At 41.6% G+C, this 27,370-nt stretch overlaps 1 protein-coding gene across 2 annotated transcripts in view; it reads left to right on the top strand.

Moving 5' to 3' along the window:
• Positions 1 to 1,653: 1,653 nt before the first annotated feature.
• The window catches only part of NRPB7 (DNA-directed RNA polymerase II), a 165,743-nt gene continuing 140,026 nt past the window's right edge, over positions 1,654 to 27,370 (top strand). The window contains exons 1-3 of one of the 2 annotated variants that reach the window (XM_089437545.1): positions 1,654 to 2,357; positions 3,080 to 3,245; positions 3,576 to 3,626. In XM_089437545.1, coding sequence (XP_089293671.1) covers positions 2,242 to 2,357; positions 3,080 to 3,245; positions 3,576 to 3,626 — 333 coding nt within the window. In that variant the 5' untranslated portion in view covers positions 1,654 to 2,241. The remainder of the gene's footprint in view (positions 2,358 to 3,079; positions 3,246 to 3,575; positions 3,627 to 27,370) is intronic. The other variant, XM_089437544.1, reaches the window with a different exon arrangement.

Genomic DNA, 27,370 nt, shown 5'->3' with positions numbered 1-27,370 from the left:
GTTTTCAATTGTTATTACATGAATTGTATGATCTCTTTCCTGCTCTTTAGCTTCTAAAACCTCCAACCTCTTTTTTGCACTTAACAATTCTTTCACATAAAGATCAGATGACCAAGTGAGAGGTGTGGATGTGGGACTATAGAAGGCAAAATCATCAATGACTTTTCCTCTAGGCCTGTTGTTGCCACATGCTTGCAAAGGGGACTTGTTTGAATATTGCTTATTACAAAGGGCCCGAGTACTTTCCCTTTGAGATTGTTTTTTCCTTGTCTGCTCCCATTTTAGACAAGCTAGTCTTCATTTTAAAATGCCCTGATATTGTTTGGCATTGACCCAAACCCACTTCCCAGCTTCAGCCGATGAGAAAATTTTCACTTGCCCTAGATAATTTGTTTTCACAGGTTCTGAAATTTCTTGTCCCGTTGTCCCATTGTCATGTTTGAATGCATTTATGATGCAAGCAACTGTATATGTTAATCTCCAACCCCTTCATTGTTGCAGTGCCGAACTCCTAATTCCTCCACCCAGCTTCGAACAATGCCTCCCTCAAACCCAAACCCTCGTATAGACAAACCCTCATTTTGTCTAAAGCCCAGAAAAACCTTTCCCACTCCCGTATTTTAGAGCCCATTTATGATGGTGAATAATTCAAGATTACCCCACTGAACTCAAGGAAAACGATCGCTGAACCTGATGAAGATTCAAAAGCCACGGTCACGAAATCTTGTATTGTGATTCATTATATGTTGTCTCTGTGAACTCGCAATAAATCCTGTAATGTCAACACCAATTAGCAATATCTTCAAATGGGTCTTTAAAATCACTACTCCCAAACCCAACGCCCTCTGGTTAATGTTGAACAAAATGAACAAAAGCCAAGCCCTAGCTAGAGTCCTGTCGCCTCAAAGGTTTTAAAATCGATACATCGAGAGCCACATGTTTTTAAATCGATACAACCAGAGCCCCGTTGCCTTTGACAATGCGCTATTACACTCTGATCCAAAAAGAGTTATTGACGTATTTTATGGAATATTGAATTCATGAATGGCTTTCCCTCTTGTGATACATTCTCGGGCTTAGGACATTGGCGATTTGAATCGAAAATCCACATATGAAAGATAATGAATTATTCATAAATTCTGCCAGAAATTTGGGATCTACTCACCGACCTAATAGGTCAGGCCTAATCCCAAGGGCGTCGGGGAGATTTGACCCAGTGACCTCCCAATTAGCAAGATATTTAGCAACAGGAACTCGACCAACTTAACTAGACAACCATTCAAATTGACCTCCAACGTTCACTCGTCCATTGTTTCATACAACCCCTTTAACATTCTTCCCTCTAAAATTCCCAACTACCATCTTCCCATCATGCTTTCCACGTCATTCTAACTTTATGTCCAAATCAAGGACCATCTTGATTGTCTTCAGTTTTACACCTCATACATTTCCCGACCTTTTTCTTTGTTTTGCTTTGAAGGACCCCATCTTACTTTGTCACTCCCGGTGTTCCCAATATAGTCTTTTCTAGAAGAAAGAAAGAAGAAGAAAGAAAGAAACAAACTCCCCGTCTTCGTGATCTTGTTCGTAAAGATGGTTTGCTATTTGCATTGAACCAAGGTTAAGAATGTCACATGAATCTCTAGGGTATCAAAAAGAAAAAGAAAAAAAGAGTTGATTGAGCCCAATACATGGTGGGCTTAGCTCGTAAGTAAGGACCATGTCTTTATCTCGCCTCTAGTCGAGTCATTCGAGGTAGGACGCTTGTGTTCCGCCGGGGTTTAAGGGGAAAGGTTCTGGGTCTTCTCGGTGGGATCAAGGGTACGAGTTCTACGTCGGGTATAGGGTTGAAGTTGTACGATTTCGAGTCGGTAGTTTGGAAATTTGCATTTTGGGAGTTTGGTCTTCTCTGTGGATGTGTCTACTTATCGGGACGTGAGATCAAATTAAGCATAAAGAAAGCTAATTTGTATTGATGTCTCCTATTGGGACGGTAGCAGTTACATCTTTTGGTATGGGCCTTGAACGTTAGGATATCGCGGAAGACTGGTGCCCCGATTGACGCATCTCATAGCACAGCAAAGGGCGGCAGCGTACCCCTTCATCCACCAGACTCGAGGCAGGGACTGAGCTACGCGTGCCTACTAAAGCCAAAACTCCAGCCCGTCGTCCCTCACGCTAATAATTTCCATTCGGTACAATTTTAGGAGATAACGGTGTTCAAACCCCGGAAAGTAGAAAATGTTTTTCCACATAGTGCTAGAGCGGAATATGCAGCTGCATCCCCGCCACTTCGGGCCTCACTTGCGCGACAAGCTCGTCTCTAAGCTCATGCAGGATGTCGAAGGAACTTGCAGGTATTATTATTATTATTGCACATTTCCACATGGTTGTGGAGCGGAAATAATGGTTAAGAAGGAGGCTTCCATATCAAATTTGGAACCTGCATGAAACACTAAAAATACTTGTGCGAGGTGTGAAGAAGAGTATTTTTGGAATTTCCTGTAACTTCAAATTTTGCCTCATTCTACAGGATAATTTCCTGGGCGTGTCTCTTCCTTTTCTTTCAGAAGCCAGATAGGTTTTTTCTATAAAATTCAACCGTTTGAATTTATTTTATTTTTTGGTGGAAAAGCTTAAAATTTCATCAGCAATACAAATACTGATACAAAGCAGTGTAGGCTGAAACTATTCCCTCGAGATACATTGGACATGGCAGGAAATCTACTATCCCCGTTTTCCCCTCTTTCTCCTCTTAAGCTTTTATTCACTTTGAAAGGGTGCCTTAGTGCAACTTGCTTGCTAGCAGAATTAGAAGTTGAGATGATATTCAAATAGTCAATTTTTTTCTCAGGAATTCAAATAGTCAAATTACTCATGGATGCATGAGTTTTAGAATATTTATCCATAGAGTTATTATTTGCTTTCATATAAACTATTATTATTTGTTTTCATATAAACTATTTATTTGTCTGCTGTGCATTGCCATCTAAGATCAGAGTGATTCCCCCAAGTTTTGCCAAATACATGAGAGTCCAATTTACCTTTTTGTTGTTGTTGAAATATTCTTGTTATTCAGTGGCCGCTATGGATTCGTAGTTGCAATAACTGGTGTCGAGAACATTGGAAAGGGACTTATTCGAGAGGGGACTGGATTTGTTACATTCCCAGTCAAATACCAGTGTGTGATTTTCAGACCTTTTAAAGGGGAGATTTTGGAAGCTGTGGTCACAATGGTGAATAAGGTACGTTTTAACGGAATTTTCACGTTTCAACCTGATTTAATAAAATATTTTAGCATATGCACTGCTATGGTGTAGAATAAGAAGACATACCTATATGACATCCAGTTAGGCTTTTGGAAAAGAGCAAGGCCACAATTTGATTGAATACAATAGCATATATATATAGAGAGAGAGAGATATGATATGCTGACTAGCATATTTTGTTGGAGGTTGCATAAGCATATGCTGTAAGTCACTGCGAGTTAATCAATTGCTATTTCGTGTTAATTAAAATTCATCTCTTAGTTTAGGATGCCAAGATTCATATTCTTATATCTATTATTTTTACAGATGGGATTCTTTGCTGAAGCGGGACCTGTTCAAATCTTTGTTTCTAATCATGTAAGTTCCAAGTGTAATCTATGATAATTATGCATAAATAAGATGTTCATCTAGCCTGTTTTGATATATTTGAGGCTGGGCATAGTTGCATAAAATGTCAGATGAAGAATATTTAATTGCAAATTTGACCTATATTGATTACTATTATAAATATTAATGGTCAGAATTTTTTCACTTCTTTCTAACATACTTTTATGGTTTCCCAATAGTCTCCTGTTATGACACCGTTTTTTCCTCACATTCAATTGGTAAAATGTCCATAATACTTAAAAAGTAACAAAATCTGTTTTCCCTCTTAGTTTTCTCTTACCCTTTTGTAATTCCGGAACTCAAGTGGTTGTGCTGCACTGTAGCAATTGCATTGCCATGATGTGCATTTTCTTATATGAGACTTCACTCACCTATAAAACCCAAGGTTTCCAGCTATCCCCAACCACTAAAGGTAGATAGGAAAAATATTGTTGGATGGATTTCTACTATCGACACAGTTCAGTCCCAGTCCTTGCATGAAGTCTGTTGGTAGAGGTTACCAAGGACAGAAAATTTAACCTATTAATTTGAATGATTGCTGTAGCTGACCCAGGCAATTTTACAATTGAAGCATAGACCAATGATATCATAGATGAACAAGGGAAGATAATTTGTTGCTACTCAGGTTCTCTGTTTTGTTTTTTTATATCTCTCCTTATAAACTCGTTGATCTGTTCTTGATAAGGCCACTAATTGGTAATGAGCTAGCGTCAGTTCTTCTATTAAATACTGTTCCAAACAAACGCATTACTTTTAATAAACATGGTTACAGTTCTGCCAAATACAGTTGCTGTATATCTTAGAACAATAAAAAAGGACCGGATGAAGAAATTTTTATTTTTGATTGAAACCTAATTTTATTAGAATAAAGGAATGAAATTCCTACTACTGATTCATTCCAGAGAAGCATGATCCACAGGTTCATGCTCCCCATAAATATATGACCAATACACATAGACAAAAGAGATAGAGTTTCCTTAAATATTTTTAAGAACAGTTGAAAGTCATTAGGGGAAGTTGGGATTCAACCGTATTCTTAACCAGATCTGATTAGCTCTCTTTTTCTAGATTTTTTGGATTCTTCATCCATCAGTTTGGGATTTCCTTTCCTCTGATTCTACTGCAGTCGCTTCCTGCCCATATTCTGAACATAATTCCTTTTCAGGAAAATGTAACTAGTGGTTTATTAAGGAAGGCCACCAACCAAAGGCATGCTTAGGGGCTTCTCTGTCTCTGGCTCCAACTCTGAATCTGGGTATGGCTATCTCTGGCTACAACTCTGAATCTGGGTATGGCTATCTCGGGCTGTAGGCTCAGGCAGCAGGTTCAGGTTGTGGTTTAGTCTCGTTTGATGCATTTTTGAAGCTTGTATATGACCATCACTTCCCCCTGTCAAATACAAGGTGAGAAGACGAAGAGAACTCAACTGCAAGAGTTTTCAATACTCTAGAAGAAATTTTGACATATGACTGAAATATCTTCTTGGCTGTTGAAGCCCATTGCCAAGAAGCGATCCATCCAAGGTGAATCTTTGTTCTTGCAGGAGGTTTGTTTTTGAAGCATCTGTGTGAAGAATGAGTGTGCGGATCACAATGCTTGCACGGGTGAAAATCAAAACAATGATCTTTCATATGGCCAATTTGGTCACAATGTTGGCATCTGCCATTCTGCTATTGTGGAGGAGGAGTAGGATTTGGAACAACTGAAGGTGAACTGTAATGAAGAAATCCAACATTCTGAAATTTGACGGCTTTGAGTAATCTGGAATATGAAAGGACGATTCCTTATCATATCCAAGACATGTTTTGTGCTTGTTGTTGACAAGCTGTTCCCAAGCTGTGATGATTGACTTGGGAAGTGCATGGTCAATTTCTGCATCTACATGCAACTCTGCTCCTGAAATGGGGCACATGATGGGAATTAATGTCAACTTTATTGACATGGTCACTTGCTGGCTGTTGATTAGTGTTTGTTTCAACCTCAAATAGAGGATTGTTTTGAACAAAAACAAGTTCAAAGTGATGCCTTCTTTGCTGTAACTCCTCTAGCTGTAGGTGAGATTCAAGCTGCAAAAAATCAATTTTGTCACGTGCATTTTGTAGACAGACTTGAATATCTCTCAGATTGTCTTTGTTTTTTTTTCCAAGGAAAAAATACCACGCTTTTCTATTAATGAAGTAATAAAAAAGCTACAAAAAGGAATGCGTTAACATTCAGCCTCTGTTTGCAAGGTCCACAGAGAAATTTATCTCTGTTGAGTTATCATAGTTGTCCATGTCTTTCTTGACCAAAGGACTTTTTGAGTCCTCCTAGATTTCAGCCTGAAACGGCCATATCAAAAATAGAAGTTCAGAAACGTCCACTAGAGATCTTGGGCCTCCTTTTTTACGGGAAAACAGCCCAATACAAAAAAACAAAAAACTTAAAGCCGAAACTTTGAACCAAACAGTCGGTCCAAAACACAGTATCATCTATAAACGAAACATCACAAAGATGTATGGAATACAAAAAGACTAAGGAAAAGGTGGGTGATCCGACACACGGATCAGGTCCTGAGATTGCTCCGTTATCCTCCAAACTCCCAGAACTTGCTGCAGACCTGTTTTAGAATACCGGTCGGCTTCTTCATTATTTTCCCTGTAGATATGAGCAATGGAGAAGTTATTGAAATGAGACTTTAAACTTTTTACTTCTTCCAGCAGGGGAACAGCATATAATTTCTGCATATAAATTTCTCATTGACCCAATGAATCACATTTGCCGAGTCGCCAAAAATCTGAACAGTGAGGATGTTTCTATGGATGAGCCAGCACAAGAGAAGTTTTAATCAGATTGTCTTTGTTGATGTTTACCATCTCATCAATTGTGGAATGTATTAGAGTATTTAGCAACTCTAATAACTCAGTAATTTGGCCATTTTTTCAAGCTCAACCAATAAGTGCAAGTAAAAAAACTCTGATCGTAAAGATAGAAAATGACATCTACAAAGAGCTTTTAGCTATATAAATCAACTCAACAAAGAGGTGAGAGGGACATATCGCTGCCTGGAACATACCACGAGATCAAAATTTGATGTTAAATTGAACCTACAACAAGGGCTTCAAATTTCACCAATACGACCACACCTTAAATGCTTGGTCTTGATAAAGTGCTGAGCTAAGTCACCTGACACGTGGATTCAAGATTTGACGGATATGGGGATTCAAGTGTCGAATACGGACACGTTGACCCCCCGGAACAACACACGTTTGGATACGTTATATATTATTATATATATATTAAAATTTATATATTTCTTACACAAATTCTCATTCATGATACGAATTCATTGTTTTCAAACATAGATCTTCATCTAGATGTAAGTTTTGTTGTTTACAAAGTAGCATTATGCATAGTACATACAAAATTCAAATACAATTGTGACATAAAAGATAAATCATAATACATATTCAATTCATCAATGATCCAATAGGAGAAAGACAAGATAGTAAGATAAAGATACTGACAATTGTAGTTTTCTCATTAAGTCATCAAAATCAAAATGTGTTACATAGGTAGTGCAATGCCAATGGCAAATAGAAATAGCAAATACAAAAACAACTACAAGTATACAAGCCTCAAGGCAATAGGTAGCTCATGTCTCATGAGTCATCAATCCTCATAGTCATCAACAAAATCAGCGTCACAGTCATCATCATGGTCACTATTGTTCTCCTCCGCTGCATCCTCCTCCCCTATATCGAAAGTCATCTCTGCATCCACTGGTGTGGAGGATGACCCCTCTACAGTATCACCATCATCAACTGTGACAGTCTCTAGCACTGGATCATTGAGATCCATGTTTGGCCAATGCCAACTCAACATTGCTGTCCAGAGCCATATCATCAGGAAAGACATCTCACATATTTGTCTTTCCCTTCAACCACTCATCCCTTTGCTTGTAAATAAGACGAAGGTTGGTGTGCACATACACCATTGTCTCTGCCCTGGGTTGCTCAAGCCTGCTCTTCTTAACACTATATAAATTCCCATATGTTGTCCAATTCCTCTCACAACAAGAGGATGAAGTCACCTGAGAGAGCAGCCTCATGGCTAGCACATACACCATTGTCTCTGCCCTGGGTTGCTCAAGCCCGCGCTTCTTAACACTATATAAATTCCCATATGTTGTCCAATTCCTCTCACAACAAGAGGATGAAGTCACCTGAGAGAGCAGCCTCATGGCTAGCTGCTGTAGAGGAGGGCTTGTTGCCCCATGATTTTCCCACCAAGAATAGGGCTTCTTAGCCCCCTTGTCTCTAATCAGATCATATTCTGCAAATCGACTAATGCCAGTGGAAAACTCCGCAAAGGCATCCTCCACCTCATCAAGGGATGCTCTATCATGAAAAATCGGCCTGAATGCATCTTTCCTCCTTTGTGAGATTTCACCATCCGTGTGATGTGAGATTTCACCATCCATGTGAGGAGGGAATCTGCGGGAAGGTCCACCATTCAGCCACTCATGGCTGTAGTATTTTGGGTTCAATGAGTGAGCCAAACAGTGTAAAGGTGTGTAATTCTTGCCCCATATGCTGACAAGAATATCTTGTATAGTGGTGAAGAAGGCCTCTAGTGATGTCTCATACTCGGGGCACTCACTCTGTAAAATAATGCTCCTCACAGACTCAATCATGGAATCCCATCCTTCATAAACCTCTTCATGGATGGGTTGATTTGTATTTGCAAATCAAAGCAAAGAAATGATAGGGTCCATGATTTGAATAAGGAGGTCTACCTTCTCCCACCAAGCATCATCGAACATTGTGTCCTTCACTCTTTTAGAGGCTACTTGGTCTGTATTTCTCCAAAAAGACCAAACTTTGAAATAACCATGGCCCCAAGAGCGGTCTTGACCTCCCTCAACCTCTTCACATGATGAATGAAGAGGCGAACCGTGTATCCACAATCTTCAACAATGATAGATTGCTACACTCCCTGTATATAGTGAGGGCATTTGTATGATTTTGTACAAAGTTACGGATATGCCGTGCATTGATCCGAATTGGATCCATAAAGGACTGTCAAAGAACCATGATTGTATCAGGTCGGGACAAACTTCTAAGAATTCCAGAACAGCGATAAAAACACCCTGAAGCAGTGGCAATTGCAGCCAGCGTGGAATGACGAGGACCTCGGTCAAAGCGCGTTGATCAAGGCCCATGGAGACTGCGCAAGAGGTCCAAGTAGCCCCTGGGAGCCCCGGATCAGGAAAATAAGGAGGTTTTTGATGCGCGATTAGCGAACAGGGCCGTGATGGAGGAAGCCCGAGCACTTGGACACATGGGAAGCTGGAGAACTGCGGGCGAAAAGGCAAAAACACTAAAAGTACAAAGGCGGGACCGGCGCTTTGGAAACCGACGGTATTGATCAGGGCACCCTCAAATGGTAAGCTGTTTTGGATGGAAGCGAAGCGATTCCACTCAACGTTCGACGTGTGGCAAGCGGAGGTGAGAGAAAACCGCCGTTGATCACGGGCTAACAGTTGAGCAAGTCAATCGCGTGAAACATGCGTATGGCGTTGGATCTGGGGGACCTAGATCGGACGACTGAGATTGCGCCCGATGGAGGAAGCGGAATCGACAAGGGATTAAGCCGAGATTTAGAAGGATTTGGAATCCGTTTGACCGCCATGGTGGAGAAAGACTTCATCCACGACGTAACTGAAGAAACGAACCGACGAAGCAGGCTGGCGCCATTTAGAGGAGGACATGTGGCCACTCCTTGAGCGTTGATGATGACACCAAACAGGGAACTCCAAGCGCAGCTGCAGAAGGTGAATCGACAGAGGCGGAACAAGAACAGAACAGTCTTGGAACGGATGGCTAAAAGCCATGAACATAGACATAATACACAGAGAAGGAGTCAGTCAGGAAACCCCGAGAGGAGGATTGAACACAGAGAGACAGAAAACAAAGAAAGAAGGTAGTAAAGCAAAGCAGAAAGAGGACAGAGGGCTGAGCTGACCAGAGGCAGCGTCGAACACCATAGACTTGAGAGATCCGAGCCACCCCAGAGAGGATCTGTCCGGGCTGAGCACAACGTTGGGCTCTTGCCATTGTAGACCAGAGGGTCACAGAGCTGGTAGGAAGAAGTCTGTGTACTTAAGTGGCTTGGGGAATCCAAGAACCACCCTTCCAAGCAAATCTGCTTCAGGAGAACTCACTTTGAGTCCCTGCATTGTAATTCTCTGCTTAAGACACAATAAAATAAGGCCACCACTGAGAGCTGGACCAGAGATGTAGCCCTGGAGAATAGAGTGAACTCCTTATTAACTTCTTGTATTCTTGTATTTGCTTACTGTATTTCTTTGCTGTCTTTCTATTTAAATGTCTGTGTGTATTGGCAATTTGATCGATCCATTGCTTAAATAACACAAAGCACACACTAGCACATGAGTCTGTAATACCTTTATTCAATAAATCTTTAACTGATGTCACTCATAGGGTGATTATCAGATCAAGTGATATCAAAGCTCTAGGCTGTATGGTTAGACAAGCTTGTGTTGGTTTAGCTGTGAATGCTCACTAGATCAAAGCTCAAATTAGGAGAAGGAGAGTTGGTGGAAACTAATCCTGAAATTGGGAGAGTCTATTCTCGGAAGACAATGTCAGAGGAAGGTTCTGTGGGGCCAGACCCTCAATTCATAGAAAGTTTCCTAGCTATAAAGTCTATGGTAGAAGAAATGTACAAGGACTTTAGAAAGCATAGGAATGAAGACTCCTCAGGTTCTAAACAAGATAAAGAAGAAGATGAGTCTCACTTCCATGACCACTCCAAAGGAAAGGGGAAAGAGGAAAGCTTTCTCACACCCCATAATAGCCCTTTGCATAATAAGAAAGCATCTTTGATTAAGCTAGATGTTAAATTTGATTTGCCTATATATGATGGAGAGCTAAATGAAAAGTTGGACAATTGGATTAGACAAATTGATGTGTATTGCAGGGTACAAAACATAGACTCAGATAAGAGTAAGATTCAGCTGGCAAGCCTACACCTAGGAGGCACTGCCTTGGTTTGGTGGGAAGGTAGAATCCAAGCTGATATGAAAAGACATGGTAAGACCATCTCTGTCTGGAGTGAATTTGTTGCTGCAATCAAAAAGCAGTTCTATCCATTGGCCTACATGCAACAAGCCATGATGAGTTGGCAAACTCTTCGACAATTGAAAGGGCAAAGTGTGCAAGGGTATACTCAAGAATTTAGAAAGAGAGCGTTGATGTTGGGTATCTATTAGACTCACCAGAAACTCTTTTGAAGTACATTGGTGGTCTACACAGCTACATGAGGCATGCCATCCTCATGTTTCCACTAGTATAGATGAGGTATCTGTACAAGCTATTCATCTAGAAGCTAGAGGAAAGAATGGAAATCTAGAAGTTGGGGGACCATCCCAACCCACTGTAAGCAAGAGCAAGGAGAAAAGAAAGCAGAAGTGGAAAGCAAAGAAGGCTAACACTGCACAGAAAAGCAAAGCTTCATGCACTCACTGTAACAAGGATGGGCATGATGATGAACATTGTTGGATTCTGCATCCAGAGCTGAGACCTAAGAAGTCTGAGGGCAAGAAGAAGAAGAAGACCGCTGCAGCTATTTAGAAAGATTTGGGGTCAGACTCAGGAGATGAAACAACTATAGCAGCCACAGGTATAAAAGGTAAGAATTCTGAACATCTATTAGTAATTCTGCTCAATCTGTTATTGATGAAGAAAATGAGAGAAAAAGACATGAGCTTTTCCATATTCGAGTTATTTCCAAAAATCAAAAGATTGATACTTTGTTTGATAGTGGCTCACAAGTAAATCTAATTTCTGAAGCAATTGTAAAGAAATTGGGATTAGCAACTACACCTCACAAGAAACCATACCCATTAAGATGGTTGAATGATAAAGCACAACTACAAGTGACTAGACAGTGCAAATTCAAGTTTTCTTTTGGGTCAGCATTTGTAGATGAGGTTGAGTTAGACATAGTTCCTTTGGATATATGTGGAATTGTTTTAGGAAGTCCTTGTATGATAGAAATGCTATTTTCTATAGAGCTGAGAACAAGTATCTGCTTGTTAAAGATGGAATCGAATACTTTGTAAGAGCTCATAAGCTCAAGAATAATTATACTCTCATAAACTCAGGGCAGATGAAAATAATGATAAATTCATGCAAACAATTCTTACTGATGGTTGTAAAGGAAAAGAAACCTGATAAAACCAATGTATTTGAGGGCTGTAATGCTGAACAACAAGATGATATAAAAAAGGTTGTTTCAGAGTATGATGTCTTATTTCAAGAACCCAAAGGTTTGCCACCCAAAAAGGGAATAGTACATGATATTATTTTGCAGCAAGATGTTCCATTGCCTAACATTGGGATGTACAGGTTGTCTGCTTTAGAGAATGCTGAAATCAAGAAGCAGGTGCAGGAGTTGCTCGAGAAAGGGTTCATCAGGCCTAGCACATCACCATGTGGGTCACCAATCATTTTAGTGAGAAAGAAAGATGGCTTGTGGAGAATGTGCATTGATTACCGAGCACTGAATAAGATAACAATTAAAAATCTTTATCCCCTTCCTCGCATAGATGATCTTTTAGAACAATTGAAGGAAGCTGTTTATTTCACCAAGCTGGATTTGTACAATGGATACCATCAGGTCAGAATTGCAGAGCAAGATGCATGGAAGATTGCTTTCAAAACAAAGCAGGGATTGTATGAATGGCTGGTTATGCCTTTTGGCTTAACTAATGCTCTTGCTACTTTCATGAGATTAATGAATGATGTACTCAGACCTTTTCTTGATGACTTTGTTATTGTGTATTTGGATGACATTCTGATTTTTAGTAAAACGTGGGAAGAACATTTAAAGCATGTTAAGCAGATATTAGATGTTTTGAAAAGAGAAAAACTTTATGTTAAACTCTCAAAATGTGAATTTGGCAAAACATCTCTAAACTACTTGGGTCATATAGTAGGGGGAGGTGAATTGAAAATAGATCCCTCTAAAGTGGCAATCATTGTGAACTGGCCTAAACCCAGGTGTGCTACAGAAGTGAGAAGCTTCTTAGGAGCAGCACAATATTGGAGGAAATTCATTTCTAACTTTTCCTCAGTTGCAGCTCCCTTACATGCTTTAACAAAATTGAATAAGGTGTTTCAGAGGGGAGGCAAACATCAGAAAGCCTTCGACACGTTGAAAGAAAAGATTAGTACAACACCTGTACTAGCACTGCCAGATCTACAAAGACCATTTGAGATCCAAACTGATGCCAGTGAATATGCCATGGGAGCAATGTTGACATAGCACGATAAACCCATATGTTATCATTCTGATACTTTTAATCCTGCAGTAGTTAACTATCCTACATATGATAGAGAATTGTATGCATTAGTTCAGAGTGTGAAAAAGTGGAAACATTACTTAATGGGCAAAGAGACAATAATACATATTGATCATCAACCACTTCAATATCTACACTCCCAAACTAAGTTGCAGCAATCAAGACATTACAGATGGATGGGTTTTTTACAACAGTTTCATATAGTCATCAGATATAAAAAGGGCATACATAACAAGGTTGCAGACATGTTATCTAGACCCATTATAAATGCATCTACCATACTTAAGCATAATTCTGTACCGCATGAAAGCTACATAGAACAATATGCTCAAGATATGGACTTTAAAGATGTATATGCAACTTTGAGTCAAGGCAAAGGAGTAGAAGAATTGGACTATCATGTGAATGACCGACTCTTATATCATTGTGGGAAACTCTGCATTCCAGAAACTGAGAGAGTAAAGATAGTTAGGGAAGCACACACTTATCTGATATCAGGTCACTTTGGGGTAAGTAAAACAATTGCACAGCTGCAAAGATTTTGTTATTGGCCGAAAATGAATGAGACAGTTTCTAGATATGTAAGAGGGTGTTCCATGTGTGCTAAAAGCAAGCCCAACAACAGAAAACTAGGCTTGTATACTCCATTGCCAGTTCCTTCTCACCCTTGGGAAAGTATTTCCATGGATTTTGTTGGAGGACTGCCTAAATCTAGGAAAGGTCATAATTATCTATATGTTGTTGTGGATAGGTTCAGCAAAATGTGTATTTTGATACCTTGTAACAAACAGATTACAACTAAACAGACTGCAAAATTGTTCTTTGAACATGTATGGGTTCATTTTGGATTACCCACTTCTATTGTATCTGATTGAGACACCCGATTTGTGGGGAAGTTTTGGTCCAGTCTGTGGGAACTGATGGACACCAAACTGAAGAAAAGCACAGCTTTTCATCCACAAACAGATGGCCAGACAGTAGTAAACAAGATAGTGATCCAGCTACTGAGAGGTTATTGCAGCAAACATCCTAAGCTTTGGGATGAACACTTGTGTTATGTGCAGCATGCTTACAATAGAGCAAAACACTCTTCTACACAGAGATCTCTTTTTGAGACCTGTTTTGGTTTCACACCAAGGTCTCCTTTGGATTTTGTCTTTGGTAAAGATACCATGGTTGATGGACACAGTGATGTGGACAAGGCAATTAGGTTCATTGAACAGATCCAGGAGATCCACCAGGCAGTACAGGAATAGCTGGAAAAGAGCCAAGCCAAGTACAAGGCTAGGCATGATAAGCATCGGATGGAGCATAGTTTTCAAGTTGATCAAGTCTGGCTTATATCAGCAAGGACAGGATGCAAGGTGAAGGTAAAAAGCTGAAGCCTATCAGTTATGGACCTTTTAGGATACTTGAGAAGATTGGTGAAAATGCTTTTCACCTTGATTTACTAGCTTACATGCACATCTACTCTGTCGTAAATGCAAATTGCTTGAGATTGTTTGAACCTTCAATGGTTGAAGACCCTGAAGAGCAGAGTCAATTGCCTTCTATTGATGACCTGCTACTTGAATATCTTAATGAGATGCAGGAAGACACCGTGTTGGACAGGAAGGTGAGGACGACTCGCAGGGGAGATGTTGAGTATCTCAGAATTCGGCTCAAAGGTTTGAAGCCAAGCAGTGCAAAGTGGATTGAGATTGGACAAGTGAGAAAACAATACCCTCACTTAGTTGATGCTTGAAAACCAACTTTTGGTGGTCCAAAAGCTTTTTCAGTAGGAAGGCCGTGATCCGAATTGGATCCATAAAGAAGTGTCAAAGAACCATCACTGTATCAGGTCGAGACAAACTTCTAAGAATTCCAGAACAACGATCAAAAACACCCTAAACCAGTGGCAATGGCAGTGAGCGTGGAACGACGAGAACCTCGGTCAAAGCGCGCTGACCGAGGCCCATGGAGACTGTGCATGAGGTCAAAGTAGCCCCTGGGAGCCTCGGATTGGGAAAATAAGGAGGTTTTTTATGCGCACGCTAAGGCTGGGCGAACAGGGCCGTGATGGAGGAAGCCCGAGCACTCGGACGCATGGGAAGCCGGAGAACCGCGGGTGAAAAGGCAAAAAATGCTAAGTACAAAGGCGGGACCCACGCTCTGGAAACCGGCGGTATTGATCGGGGCGCCCTCAAACGGTAAGCGATTTTGGATGGAAGCAGAGCGATCCCACTCAACAATTGACGCGTGGCAAGCGGAGGTGAGAGAAAACTGTCGTTGATCGCGCGCTAACAGTCGAGCAAGTCAACTGTACGAAACGTGTGTATGGCGTTGGGTCTGGGGGACCTAGATCAGATGGCTGAGATTGCGCCCGATGGAGGAAGCGAAATCGACAAGGGATTAAGCCGAGATTTAGAAGGATTTGGAATCCGTTTGATCGCCATGGTGGAGAAAGACTTCATCCACGACGTAACTATAGAAACGAACCGACGAAGCGGGCTGGCGCCATTTAGAGGAGGACATGTGGCCACTCCCTGAGCGCTGATGATGATGCCGAACAGGGAACTCCAAGCGCAGCTGCAGAAGGTGAATCGATAGAGGCAGAAGAGGAACAAAACAATCTTGGAACAGATGGCTAAAAGCCATGAACAGAGATAGAATACACAGAGAAGGAGTCAGTCAGGAAACCCCGAGAGGAGGACTGAACACAGAGACAAAAAACAGAGAAAGAAGGTAGTAAAGCAAAGCAGAAAGAGGATAGAGGGCCAAGCTGACCAGAGGCAACGTCGAGCACCAGAGGCTTGAGAGATCCGAGCCACCCCAGATAGGATCTGTCCGGGTTGAGCACCACATTGGGCTCTTGCCATTATAGACCAGAAGGTCACAAAGTTGGTAGGAAGAAGTCTGTGTACTCAAGTGGCTTGGGGAATCCAAGGACCACCTTGCCAAGCAAATCTGCTTCAGGAGAACTCACTTTGAGTCCCTGCATTGTAATTCTTTGCTTAAGACACAATAAAATAAGGCCACCATTGAAAGCTGCACTGGAGATGTAGCCCTGGAGAATAGGGTGAACTCCTTATTAACTTCTTGTGTTTTTGTATTTGCTTATTGTATTTCTCTGTTGTCTTTCCATTTAAATGTCTGTGTATTAACAATCTGATTGATTCGTTGCTTAAATAACACAGAACACACACCAGCACATGAGTCTGTAATACCTTTATTCAATATATCTTTCTTTAACTAATGTCACTCATAGGGTGATTATTAGATCATGCATCCTCAATAATGTTACCAATCCAAAGCACATCAGAAGCAATGGATTTCAGTGCTAAGTTCAATGAATGGACAATGCAAGGTGTTCAAAACACTTGTGGATATTTAGCTTCCACAATCATGCCATCAACCTTGCAAACAGGTGCATTATTTGTAATGATTTGCACATAAGAATCAACACCTACATCTTCAATAACTTTAATAAACAACTCACCCATATATTGTGCATCCTTGTATTGTCCAAGTGCATCCATTGCTTTAAAGAAAATTGGACCATTCAAGGAAGACACTATGAAGTTGATGAGTGGATGCCGTGCTGGATCTGTCCATCCTTTAGAAACAATGTTAGCCCTAGATGTTGGCGATGATGCTTTAATAGGCTCAAGCATTTTTTTCAACTCTTTTTTTGCCTTCGTCAACAATGTGGTTCTAAGCTTCTCTGACCCAATAGGCACATACCTTGTCGGAGCCCCTTGAGTTATAGCTCGACCCATCTCAATAAATAGAGGTGAGCGTGCAACATTAAAGGATATGAAGTTTTGATAGAAAAAAGGCAATGGTGAGATCAAACTCTTCCCATTTCTCCTTCTAAAAAATCTTGTCCATTGGACCAAGTGAAATTGCTTTTCTTTTTGCTACTTTTCCCCCACTAGAACTCTTAAATGGGAATTTGTCGCTGCTTTTCCTCAAGAATGGAAGGGGGTCATCATTCTTGGTTTTTTTTGATTTTGCAGCCACATTTGCCATACCAACATTGGACTCTCTTTCCATTTCTTTCCTCTTCATTAAAGGCACCTTTGTACAAGCTCCAATCCCACAACCTGGTAAAGCCAACAAATGACCTTTCACACGGAAATATGTGCTCCTGAAAGTATTGTGGCAATATTTGCATTTCCAACTCACATTGCCTCCTCCCTTGACCTTGCTGGGTGGCCCTTGCTCTCTTGTGACATATTTCCACAAGGGATATTTGTCAATGTTACATTGAGGAGGAAGTCTTCCCTCAACATTGCAATAAAGGGAATACTTGCAACAGACTCTGATGAAATTGGGGGAGGACGGGCATCTCCAATGGGGACATTCTTCCCCTTCCTTTGCCCCTTCCTACTGCCCTTGATTGAGCCATGAATGCTGTAAAAAAATAAACTAAAAAATGCACAAATTTGTAAAAGAAATGCATATGCAAACTGCTGCCCTTGATTGAGCCATGAATGCTGTAAAAAAATAAACTAAAAAATGCACAAATTTGTAAAAGAATTGCATATGCAAACTGCTGTAATAAAAATGCTAAAAAAATAGAGAGAAAATGCACTTACCTGTTGCTTGAATCTCCTTGAAAACTCTCCCACACCCTTTTTTCTTTGCTCCAAAACACCCACAACAAAATAGACAAGTGAAAGTGAAAAAAAAGAGCAGCAAACTTGCGTTTTAATGCCGTGCAGGTCACTTTTTTGGGATTTGTGTCCGAAAATTAGGACACGATCCAGATTCGATCGTGTCCCAATCAAATACGACGTGTTCCGATTTTCGGACACGAATCAACACGAATTGTGTCCAATTCGATGGATTCGTGACAAGTCGGCCCTGCGTAACGAATCCGGTTTCCTAATTGCTGAGATTTACTTAACTTAGACAAAATGAAGTGAGGCCAGTAGTGAATTCCTGAGGAGAGACAAACTTAAACACCGTTTCCAATATAAATTTGTTTTATGTACGTTGGCAAGGCCCTCCAAGATATGCCAATTTAAGTTTCAACTTATGAAGCTGCACAAGAGTGTTGAAGAAAGTGTAACTAGGTCCGGTCTTCATAATGACACAAGCCAATATAAATGATGTAATTTGTATCTAGCAAATATTTTGTGAACTTGAGTCATGGGTTTCATGCTCAAAATGTATTTGTTTTAGTAGCTCTCATCATGAGCTCTAGGCTAGGTGATAGGTTTGTGTCATTGATGTAAATGTTTACACTTGAAAATGTATAATGTATGACTCCAAGATCAAGGGCAGAATCACGTGGAAAGACTCCTCCAAGTTCAAGATCAAATGGCTAGTGAAAGACTCCTCCAAGCGAAGATAAAAGAAGCAATATATTTTCGGCCTAAATATATTTATATATATCCATTCATGTCGGCTAGATATCATTATGTAAGTCAGCCTAAACTCAAGTTATGTCGGCCTAATGAGTAGCGTTAGGGAGACTATAAATATGGGTCTCTCCTCTCTCATTAAGACACAATCACAAGATCAAATTCGCTCTCAATCCATGGGAAGAAGTCTGTCCAAGGGTGTGAGGTAAAGGAGAAGATCAAGGAGCCGCAGAGAAGTCTGTTCTGTCATCCATAACCGCAGGAAGCTCTTCCACACGTGCGAGGCTAGGGCATCATTCTATCTGCCCTCATTGTCAAGGAAAATATTCGGTCTTGGGTCTATTCTAAAGGCAAATTTGTGCAAAGAAGATTGACTAGTGGAGCGAAGGTTTAGGAGGGCTAGAAGAGCCCTAAACCTCCCACACGTGCGAAGGTACAGGTCATCATTAGGGTTGTGTTACAGTCCCATGTCATCTTCATGATTAGAGTTGATTTGAGGCCTAAAGGATTCGGTTGTGGGCCTAGAAGGAAACTACTAGCATAGCGAAGCAAGGAGGAGGTTACTAGACCAAGCAGCTCACTCACACGTGGAAAGATAGAGACATCTTCAGATCTGTTGTAAGGGTTATTGATCAGTCCATATCTATGAAGCAGATCACCTTGTTTCAAGTCTAGCGTTGATGACAACAGCTGGGCAAGTGTACTACTTTGGGCAAGTGGAGTGTGAAGAAAGGAGGAAGGGAGAAGGAAGCTGATCCACAAGTTCCAGATCTGATCCATGTTGCAGCAAATCAGAGGACAACAGTAAGAGAAGATTCTAGCCTTGATCTTGGAGTCAACTTGGTCAAAGGGTCTTTGTATTGGTCTTGGAAATTTTGTCAAGTGAAGATTCTATAAGAAGAATTACTGTGGGTTTTCCTCTCAGGTTTGGAGAGGTTTTTGCCCTGGCTGCTGCCTATATCTTGTGTTACTGTTCTTTTGTTTATTATGCATGATAGTTGATTGATGAAGTTAACACTCACACATATATGAAAATTCGTGTTTGAATAAAGAAAAGATAAAAATACTTCACAAACAATTATCAGAGAAAAGAGAAATCACTAATATGCCAAGCCTTTAGATTTCTCAACAAAGAGATCATTCGTGGAGATTGACTCTTCAAGGAAACCGTCAATCTTTACTGCAGGACAAGTTCTCGCATGTAAATTCGATTTGGGGTGATTGATCTTTCAATAAAAGTGCTAGGCTCTGCTCTTGGTGAATTTCTCAAATGCAGAGACTTCAGGCTCACAAGAAGCCAATGTCGGTCCTTCAAGTACAATGCCTTCCACTGTAGTCTGATGAAACAATTTGAAATTGATATTGGAGATGGAATGATATCAATAGTTGGATGTCTCTTACACACTTGATGTGATGTTTTCCAAACTTGACGCTATGTTGAACACTAAATTGTTGAATTTCTTGGTTTGTCACGCGGAGGCCGCAAAGACACATGATAGGCAGGCCAATTTTTCTGAGATTTTAATTTAAACTTAATTGTTTTCCATATTATATCGCCTTCAAAATGAACTCAAGTTCGCAATTCAAGCTTCTAAGGGCAAACAAGTCGTTTCAACTTAAATCCACCGCTAAAAATAAAGTGGTATGGACAACTATCAATTGCCCATTAGTCATGCTATTCCAACTATCCAAATCTACCAAATTGAGGAAAGTGAATTGGTATCCCTCCTCTGATTGCTTTTGGTGGCTTAAAAAAGGGCATTGTTGCTTTGATTCAGATAAATGGTGCATACCAGGTCAGGTTGCACGATAGAAATTGAACACTCAACATTTAATACATTGCTTAGTATTCAAAGCAACACTTAACTCACGCTTAAGTTAGATACGTACCATCCAATACCAATGTACCCTCACTGCTTACTTCATTCAACGCAAAGATCCAACTCAATACACCAATCAACGCAGAACATAGAAGCTTCATTCACAACGTCCGAACCAACATGATAACTTCACCGCAAAGGTCACTCAACGTGCATATAGCAGGGATTGAATGCACTCATAGGGCAAATGTTTTGTATTCTCTTCAAACGTTGCGTAGGAATAGTGGTAGGAGAGTTCAATGCACAAAGAAATTCAAAGCATATTACTCATGGCGTTCAATACTTTCACAACCAATGCACACACCATTAAATAACAATAATCTTCTCATTATCGCATTTCATTGCAGTGTGAGAGATAGAATCACTGTGTCTGCCTGTAGTTGCATCGATGCCTTCACATTATTGTCAACAGACAGAAAAATTGCACCTTTCATATTCCAATTGGGTGACGTATTGGAATCCGCCACGACTACCACCCGCCTTCCCCTGATCTTCACCAATTGACGGATTTCCTCTGTAGGTGGCCCCTAACAGCCACCACGATCCATTTCTTAGTCTTAACAATGTTATATTTGCTCTTGTCATTCATAAGTTGGATGCCCTTGAACCGATGCACATCAGGATAAGGGATCGTTTCCTTCTTTGTTGTGCTAGACTCCAAACATAGCAACACTGCTATGTCACCACTGTTGCAGATGATTAGAAGGCCCACGACATTAATGATAGAAAGGCGTTTTCATTTTTCGAGATTTCGAAACCTGACTTGAGTACATTACCACTTGAAAATTTCAATCAACAGATGAATGGTTGGCTCCCTGTATCAGATACTCGAAAGAAACGCAGACGATAATGTTGCGATCGACATGGTAATTTACTATTTCGTATTCAGGTATTAGATGTTGTTATGCTCTTAACCTGCAAGATGATACAAGAATACCAAATATGCGCAGAAATATACCCAGAACATAGAACAGTGAGAAATAACAACATGTATTTTATTATTCAGAAAGTAATGTTCACTTGCCTCTTCGAGAGGGCAACCTCCAATAGAGCATAGCTCGATTACAGAATAAGACACGATGCTCCTCGCAGGGAGTCTCTATCCTTTATATATGACTCATACATGTAATACCATGGAGCAATACCATGGTTCTTGTTAATACCATCTATCTAATACCATGGCCCATTTGCAACTAACTGTGGTTCTGTCATTAAATGAGGGTTAACCACTTACAATTATTAATATGGGCTTTATTGACTCTTTACTTAACTATAACTATGACTCGATCCTACTACATAAATAAGGGGGTTAGGGTGGGACCCTAACATGCCCTCCCCCTTAAGAATAGCCTTGTCCTCAAGGCTGAAGCTGCGCAAACTACTGAAGAATAGTGGCTGGTTCCCAGGTTGCATCTTCCGAAGAGGTGTCTTTCCACTTGACGAGGACTTCCTTGATCATGCGGCCACGCAGGTGTCGTTCTCGTGTGTCGAGGACCTGTTCAGGTTGGAGCCAGATTGACCCTTCGTCATCCAATTCAAGTAGACTGGTTTGAATTCTGCAATTGTTCCCAATCACTTTCTTGAGGCATGAGACATGGAAAACTAGATGGATTTTTGCAGTGTGTGGCAAAGCTAGCTTGTAGGCCACTTCTCTAATGCGCTGAAGTAGTTTCTGACAACCCTTGTCTTTGAGTTATGTTTGCTTATATGGTTGCAGCCTCAAAAATACCTGATCCCCTTCTTGAAATTGGCATTCTGAGCGATGCTGATCTACTTGTTACTTCATGCGGTTTTGAGCTTGATGAAGATTCTCTCTAAGATGGGCGAGCATGGTTGTGCGGTTCTGTAGGAGTTGATCCATTGCTTGTACCTTTGAGCACCCCTTGATATAAGAAGTAGGGGAAGGAGGGAGTTGACCATAAACTGCTTCATAGGGAGTCACTTTGGTGGTGGCATGATAGTTGGTGTTATACCACCATTCAGCTAGAGGTAACCACTGTACCCAAAGATGTTGCTTTTCTGAAGTGAAACACCTAAGGTAGGTTTCCAGACATTTGTTGACTGCTTCAGTTTGACCATCCGTTTGTGGATGATAGGAAGTACTGAGTTTTAGTTGGGTACCTTGTAGCCTGAAGAGTTCCTGCCAAAAATTACTGGTGAAGATCGGGTCACGATCAGACACAATAGAAGTGGGCATGCCATGCAATTTGAAGATCTGATCCATGAAAGATTGAGCGACCAAAGTCGGTGTAAAAGGGTGGGGTAGGGCGAAAAAATGAGCATACTTAGAAAGTCGGTCCACAACCACCATGATGATTGACTTGTTCCCCTGACTTTGGAAGACCTGTAATGAAATCCATAGAAACCTCCCTCCATATTGATTCCGGGATGGGCAATGGTTGTAATGTGCCTGGTGCTTTGACTGTCTCCCCTTTGTGGCGCTGACAGATATCGCATTCCGCAACAAAAGTAAGAATCTCCTTTTTCATGCCTGTCCAAAAAAATGATCTTCTAGTGTGAGCATACGTCTTCTGAAAGCCTGAATGTCCTGCAGTGGGGGATGAGTGCAACTCCGCCAAAATGCGGCTTTTGAGGGTGGATGTTGGTGATATTACGATTCTATCCTTGTAGCGAAGAATCTCATCCTGCCATGAGTAGCCCTTGGTGGAATTTGGATCCGCTTGCAATTGAGTAATGAGTTGGGAGAGCCAGGGATGTGAAAACCATTCCCTGCGAGCCTCTTCAATCCATTTTGGAATGGGAAGGGAAATTGCGAGCAGGGTACTTTCCTCCTCAAATTGGCGAGATAATGCATCTGCTACAATATTTTCGCGCCCTTTCTTGTAAATGATCTCATAATCATATCCCAGCATTTTGGCGAGCCATTTATTTTGTTGTGGTGAGGATAGGCGTTGCTCCAAAAAATATTTAAGACTATGATGGTCTGTGCGGATTTGGAAACGTCGCCCCAATAAGTAAGGTTGCCAGGTATCTACTGCATGTAAGATGGCCATCATTTCCCTCTCATAGGTAGATTGTCCCAGATTCTTCCCACTTAGTTGTTGGCTTGTGAAGGCCAAGGGTCGACCTTCCTGCATTAAGATCGCCCCAATACCTGTACCTGAAGCATCACATTCGATGACAAAAGATTTGGTGAAGTCGGGTAGTGCTAAGACTGGAGTGGAACACATGGCATTTTTGAGAGCTGTAAAGGCCCGTTGTGCTTCATCATTCTAGAGGAATGAATTTTTCTTGAGGAGTTGAGTGAGGGGTTTCGCAGTGCGACCATAATTGTGGACTGCGATAGTAGCCTGTGAGACCCAAAAATCCTCTCAGGCTCTTCAAGGTCTTAGGTTGAGGCCAATCCTGCATTGCCTGGATATTTTTGGGGTCCACCCTGACACCTTCACGCCCCACAATGTGGCCCAAATACTCAAATTCTTCCATGCCAAAAGAACACTTGGACATCTTAACAAATAATTTATGCTTGCGGAGCAGTTGCAAGAACAGATCTACATGCTGAAGATGTGCAGCCCAAGTGCAGCTGTAGATGAGGATGTCATCGAAGAAAACAAGGAAAATTTTTCTGAGATATGGTTTGAGGAGGTGGTTCATTAGGCTCTGAAAAGTAGATGGGGTGTTAGAAAGACCGAATGGCATGACCAGGAACTCATAATGGCCTTCATGAGTTCTGAATGCAGTCTTTGGAATGTCGACTTCTTTCATGCGAATTTGGTGGTAGCTTGAGCGAAGATCGAGCTTAGTGAAGAATTGAGCCCCATTTAGTTCATCCAGCAAATCATCAACAACCGGGATGGGAAATTTATCTTTGACGGTCAACTTATTGAGGGCCTTGAAGATTGGACACATACGCCATTCCCATCTTTCTTGAGCACCATGACCATCGGTGATGAATAAGGACTAATGCTGGGACGAATGACTCCTGCTTCCAAAAGTTTCTTGATTATTTTTTCTATTTCATTCTTTTGGGTGAACGGATATCGATATGGGCGCACATTTGGTGGTTGGGCCCCTGGGACCAAAGTGATGCTATGATCATGTTCCCCTCTCGAGGGTGGAAGCTCATGAGGCTTGTCAAAGATTGGCAGATGGTTATTTAAAATCTGCTGCATCTCAGGATGAATCGGAGCGAATTGGGTTCGACGGCCTGGATGGCATTAAATTGAGCTATAACTCCATGATGGCCCTTTTTTAACAATTTTTCCATCCTATGTGAGCTGATGATAGAGGGAGCTCCCGCTTGGTGTCCGTGGAGGGTATGTGTGGAGTTGTTTTGCTTAAAGCTCATATATAACTCCTGGAAATCCATTGTGATTGGCCCAAGTGTGCGAAGCCATTCAGCACCGAGGACAATGTCGCACCCTCCCATGTGTATGGCAAACATGTGGGTCTTCAACTGATAATCCCCCATTTGAAGTTTGACATTTTCACAGCGACCTTCACATTTCATTGTTCCCCCATCCGCAATTTGGACTTGGAAGTTAGAAACGGCTCGTACAAAACAATGCACTGCTTTCGTGACTCTTTGATGGATAAAATTATGTGTGCTTCCACTATCAATCAAGACTACTACTGGGCGGTGCTTAATAAAACCTCTGATTTTGAGAGTTTGAGGTGAAGAAATCCCTGCCAAAGCATGCAGTGAAATAACTGGTTCGTCAGGGACATTGTCCTTCTGGTTGTCCTCTTCGTCCTCCTCAGGTTCCTCAAGTGGTGGGGCTTCCTCCGATGAGCTGTAATCAGTAGCATCAATTTGAAAAAATTTGGGCTCCTTGCATTTATGACCTGGGGAGTATTTTTCATCACAGTAGTAACATAATCCTTGCTTTTTGCTTTCTGCCATTTCTGCAGGTGACACCTTCTGAACCTTAAGTGTTTGAGTAATGCTGTGAGCCTGTGGGGGGCGACCCTTGGTGGTGAAATTTGGGTGATTGGACTAGGCCGCTAACGCACGTTCAACTTTACGAGCTACCCTGCAAGCCTCCGACCATGTGGGAGGGTGGTGCAGTTGGACGTGAGCTTGTATGGCCTCTTTAAGACCACTGATAAAACATTTTGTGTAGAACGCATCTTGGAGACCCGTAGTGCAGAAAGCTAAGGCTTCAAAGGCTGAAATATATTCATCCATTGTGCCAGTCTGTCGAAGCTTAGTGAGACGACCCGAAAAAGCAGAGTCATGATCAAAGCGCTCTATAAGAGCTTTTTTGAAGGTGTCCTAAGTCAAGAACCTTCCATTGCAACGTTGATGCCATTGCCACCACTGCCATCTTTCATTGTCCAAGTACATGCTCCCCACCATAAGCCGAGTCTCATTATCTAAGATGTAATTCAGATTGAAATACTGCTCCATTTGTGCTACCCATGCTGCCGGGTGAGAACCATCAAATTTATGCATATCCAACTTGGGTGGTCATAGACGGGATTGTTGGTGGGTGCCCCAGAGGTGAAGAGAGTGGCTAGACTCACCCTCACTGTGTTCATTGCCAATATACGCCTCCTCGCGGGCTTCCGCCTTGCCCTTTGAGAGTGCGTTAGTTAGTGTCGTCAGCTGATCTTGGAGGTCTTTCAAGGATTGTTCAAGTTTGTCGATCTTCTCATTGGCCATAGCTTGAGCTCTAGTTTCTACCATGCACCGATCCGATGTACTTGAAATTTGGGACCGCCCAAAATTTTTTTGCACTAACAATTGAATGGTACCACCTTGCTCAGCTCGTCGTCCTGATTCTTATGGGCTAGATCACCAATAAGCGCCCCGGGGGGTCTGAAAACTCCTAACGGAGTTTTACTCCTTGCTTAGGAATACTGCAGTAGCCGAATCCCCAAAATGTCAATGCTGCCAAAAGTCCTGCGAAAATCACGCCCTAGTATAGGAACCCACACAACTACTCAGATCTGGATGGCGGCTCTGGTGGATTTGAGAGATCTGAATGGCTGATCGGATAAATCTGAGTGGCGGAACAGATTACTGCTGCGGATCTAATGGATCTGAGCTGCGGGACTGATTTCTGCTGCTGTTGCAAACCCCACTTGCGAGATCTAATCTAGCAGAGATTATGCGTGCTCCAGAGATAGAAAAGGGAACTATGATCTCGAGGAGTGTCAGGTGCTACAGATCGCAATATACATAAGGGTCTGATAGTAGTACTTGGCCCAATTTTTCAGGGCACTAACCAAGGAGGATCAACCGTACCCTTAGTCGTACAACCCGACTAACCTATCGTACGGGCGAGTAATCTCTCCGAGTGCTGTTCTCGGTGTACTGTAGCAGCCAGACGGCTGACATTTTATCTATGGCGAGGTTTTAAGGGAGCTAGGGGGTTTCCGATATACCAGAGGGTACTTGGAAGACAGTCCGTGCGCGGTTCTGTCTAATGCGCTACTACTCGAAGGGGTACCCACAGGGGTTACAAGGGAGTCCAACAAGCGTGACCACCTCTTGTTTTTCTTGCGTGCATGCCTCCCCAAATCCGTAGGTTTATGCGCTCAACGACAGATCCCATGGTTTAAAGACGCCGGAACACGTCTCTAGCCAAAAAATTTTTTGCTAAAAAATGGAGATCCCACCAGCCCTGGAAAGTGCTCTGATACCACTTGTTATGCTCTTAACCTGCAAGATGATACAAGAATACCAAATATGCGTAGAAATATACCCAGAACATAGAACAATGAGAAATAACAGCAGGTATTTTATTATTCAGAAAGTAATGTTCACTTGCCTTTTCGAGGGGGCAACCTCAAATAGAGCAGAGCTCGATTACAGAATAAGACACGATGCTCCTCGCAGGGAGCCTCTATCCTTTATATATGACTCATACATGTAATACCATGGAGCAATACCATGGTTCTTATAAATACCATCTATCTAATACCATGGCCCATTTGCAACTAACTGTGGTTCCGTCATTAAATGCGGGTTAACCACTTACAATTATTAATATGGGCTTTATTGACTCTTTACTTAACTATAACTATGACTCGATCCTACTACATAAATAAGGGGGTTAGGGTGGGACCCTAACAGATGTCGATTGAGGCAATATTGTTGGGGATCACCACCAGCAGAATCTGGGAATAAAATATGATTTCCAAAGC

Source organism: Pinus tabuliformis, chromosome 5_2, assembly GCF_031772625.1.
Source record: "Pinus tabuliformis cultivar Carrire ecotype Pingquan chromosome 5_2, CPIR1, whole genome shotgun sequence".
Lineage (NCBI taxonomy): Eukaryota > Viridiplantae > Streptophyta > Pinopsida > Pinales > Pinaceae > Pinus > Pinus tabuliformis.
The sequence above is the reverse complement of the archived record's forward strand: the minus strand, read 5'-3'. Positions and strand labels throughout refer to the sequence as shown.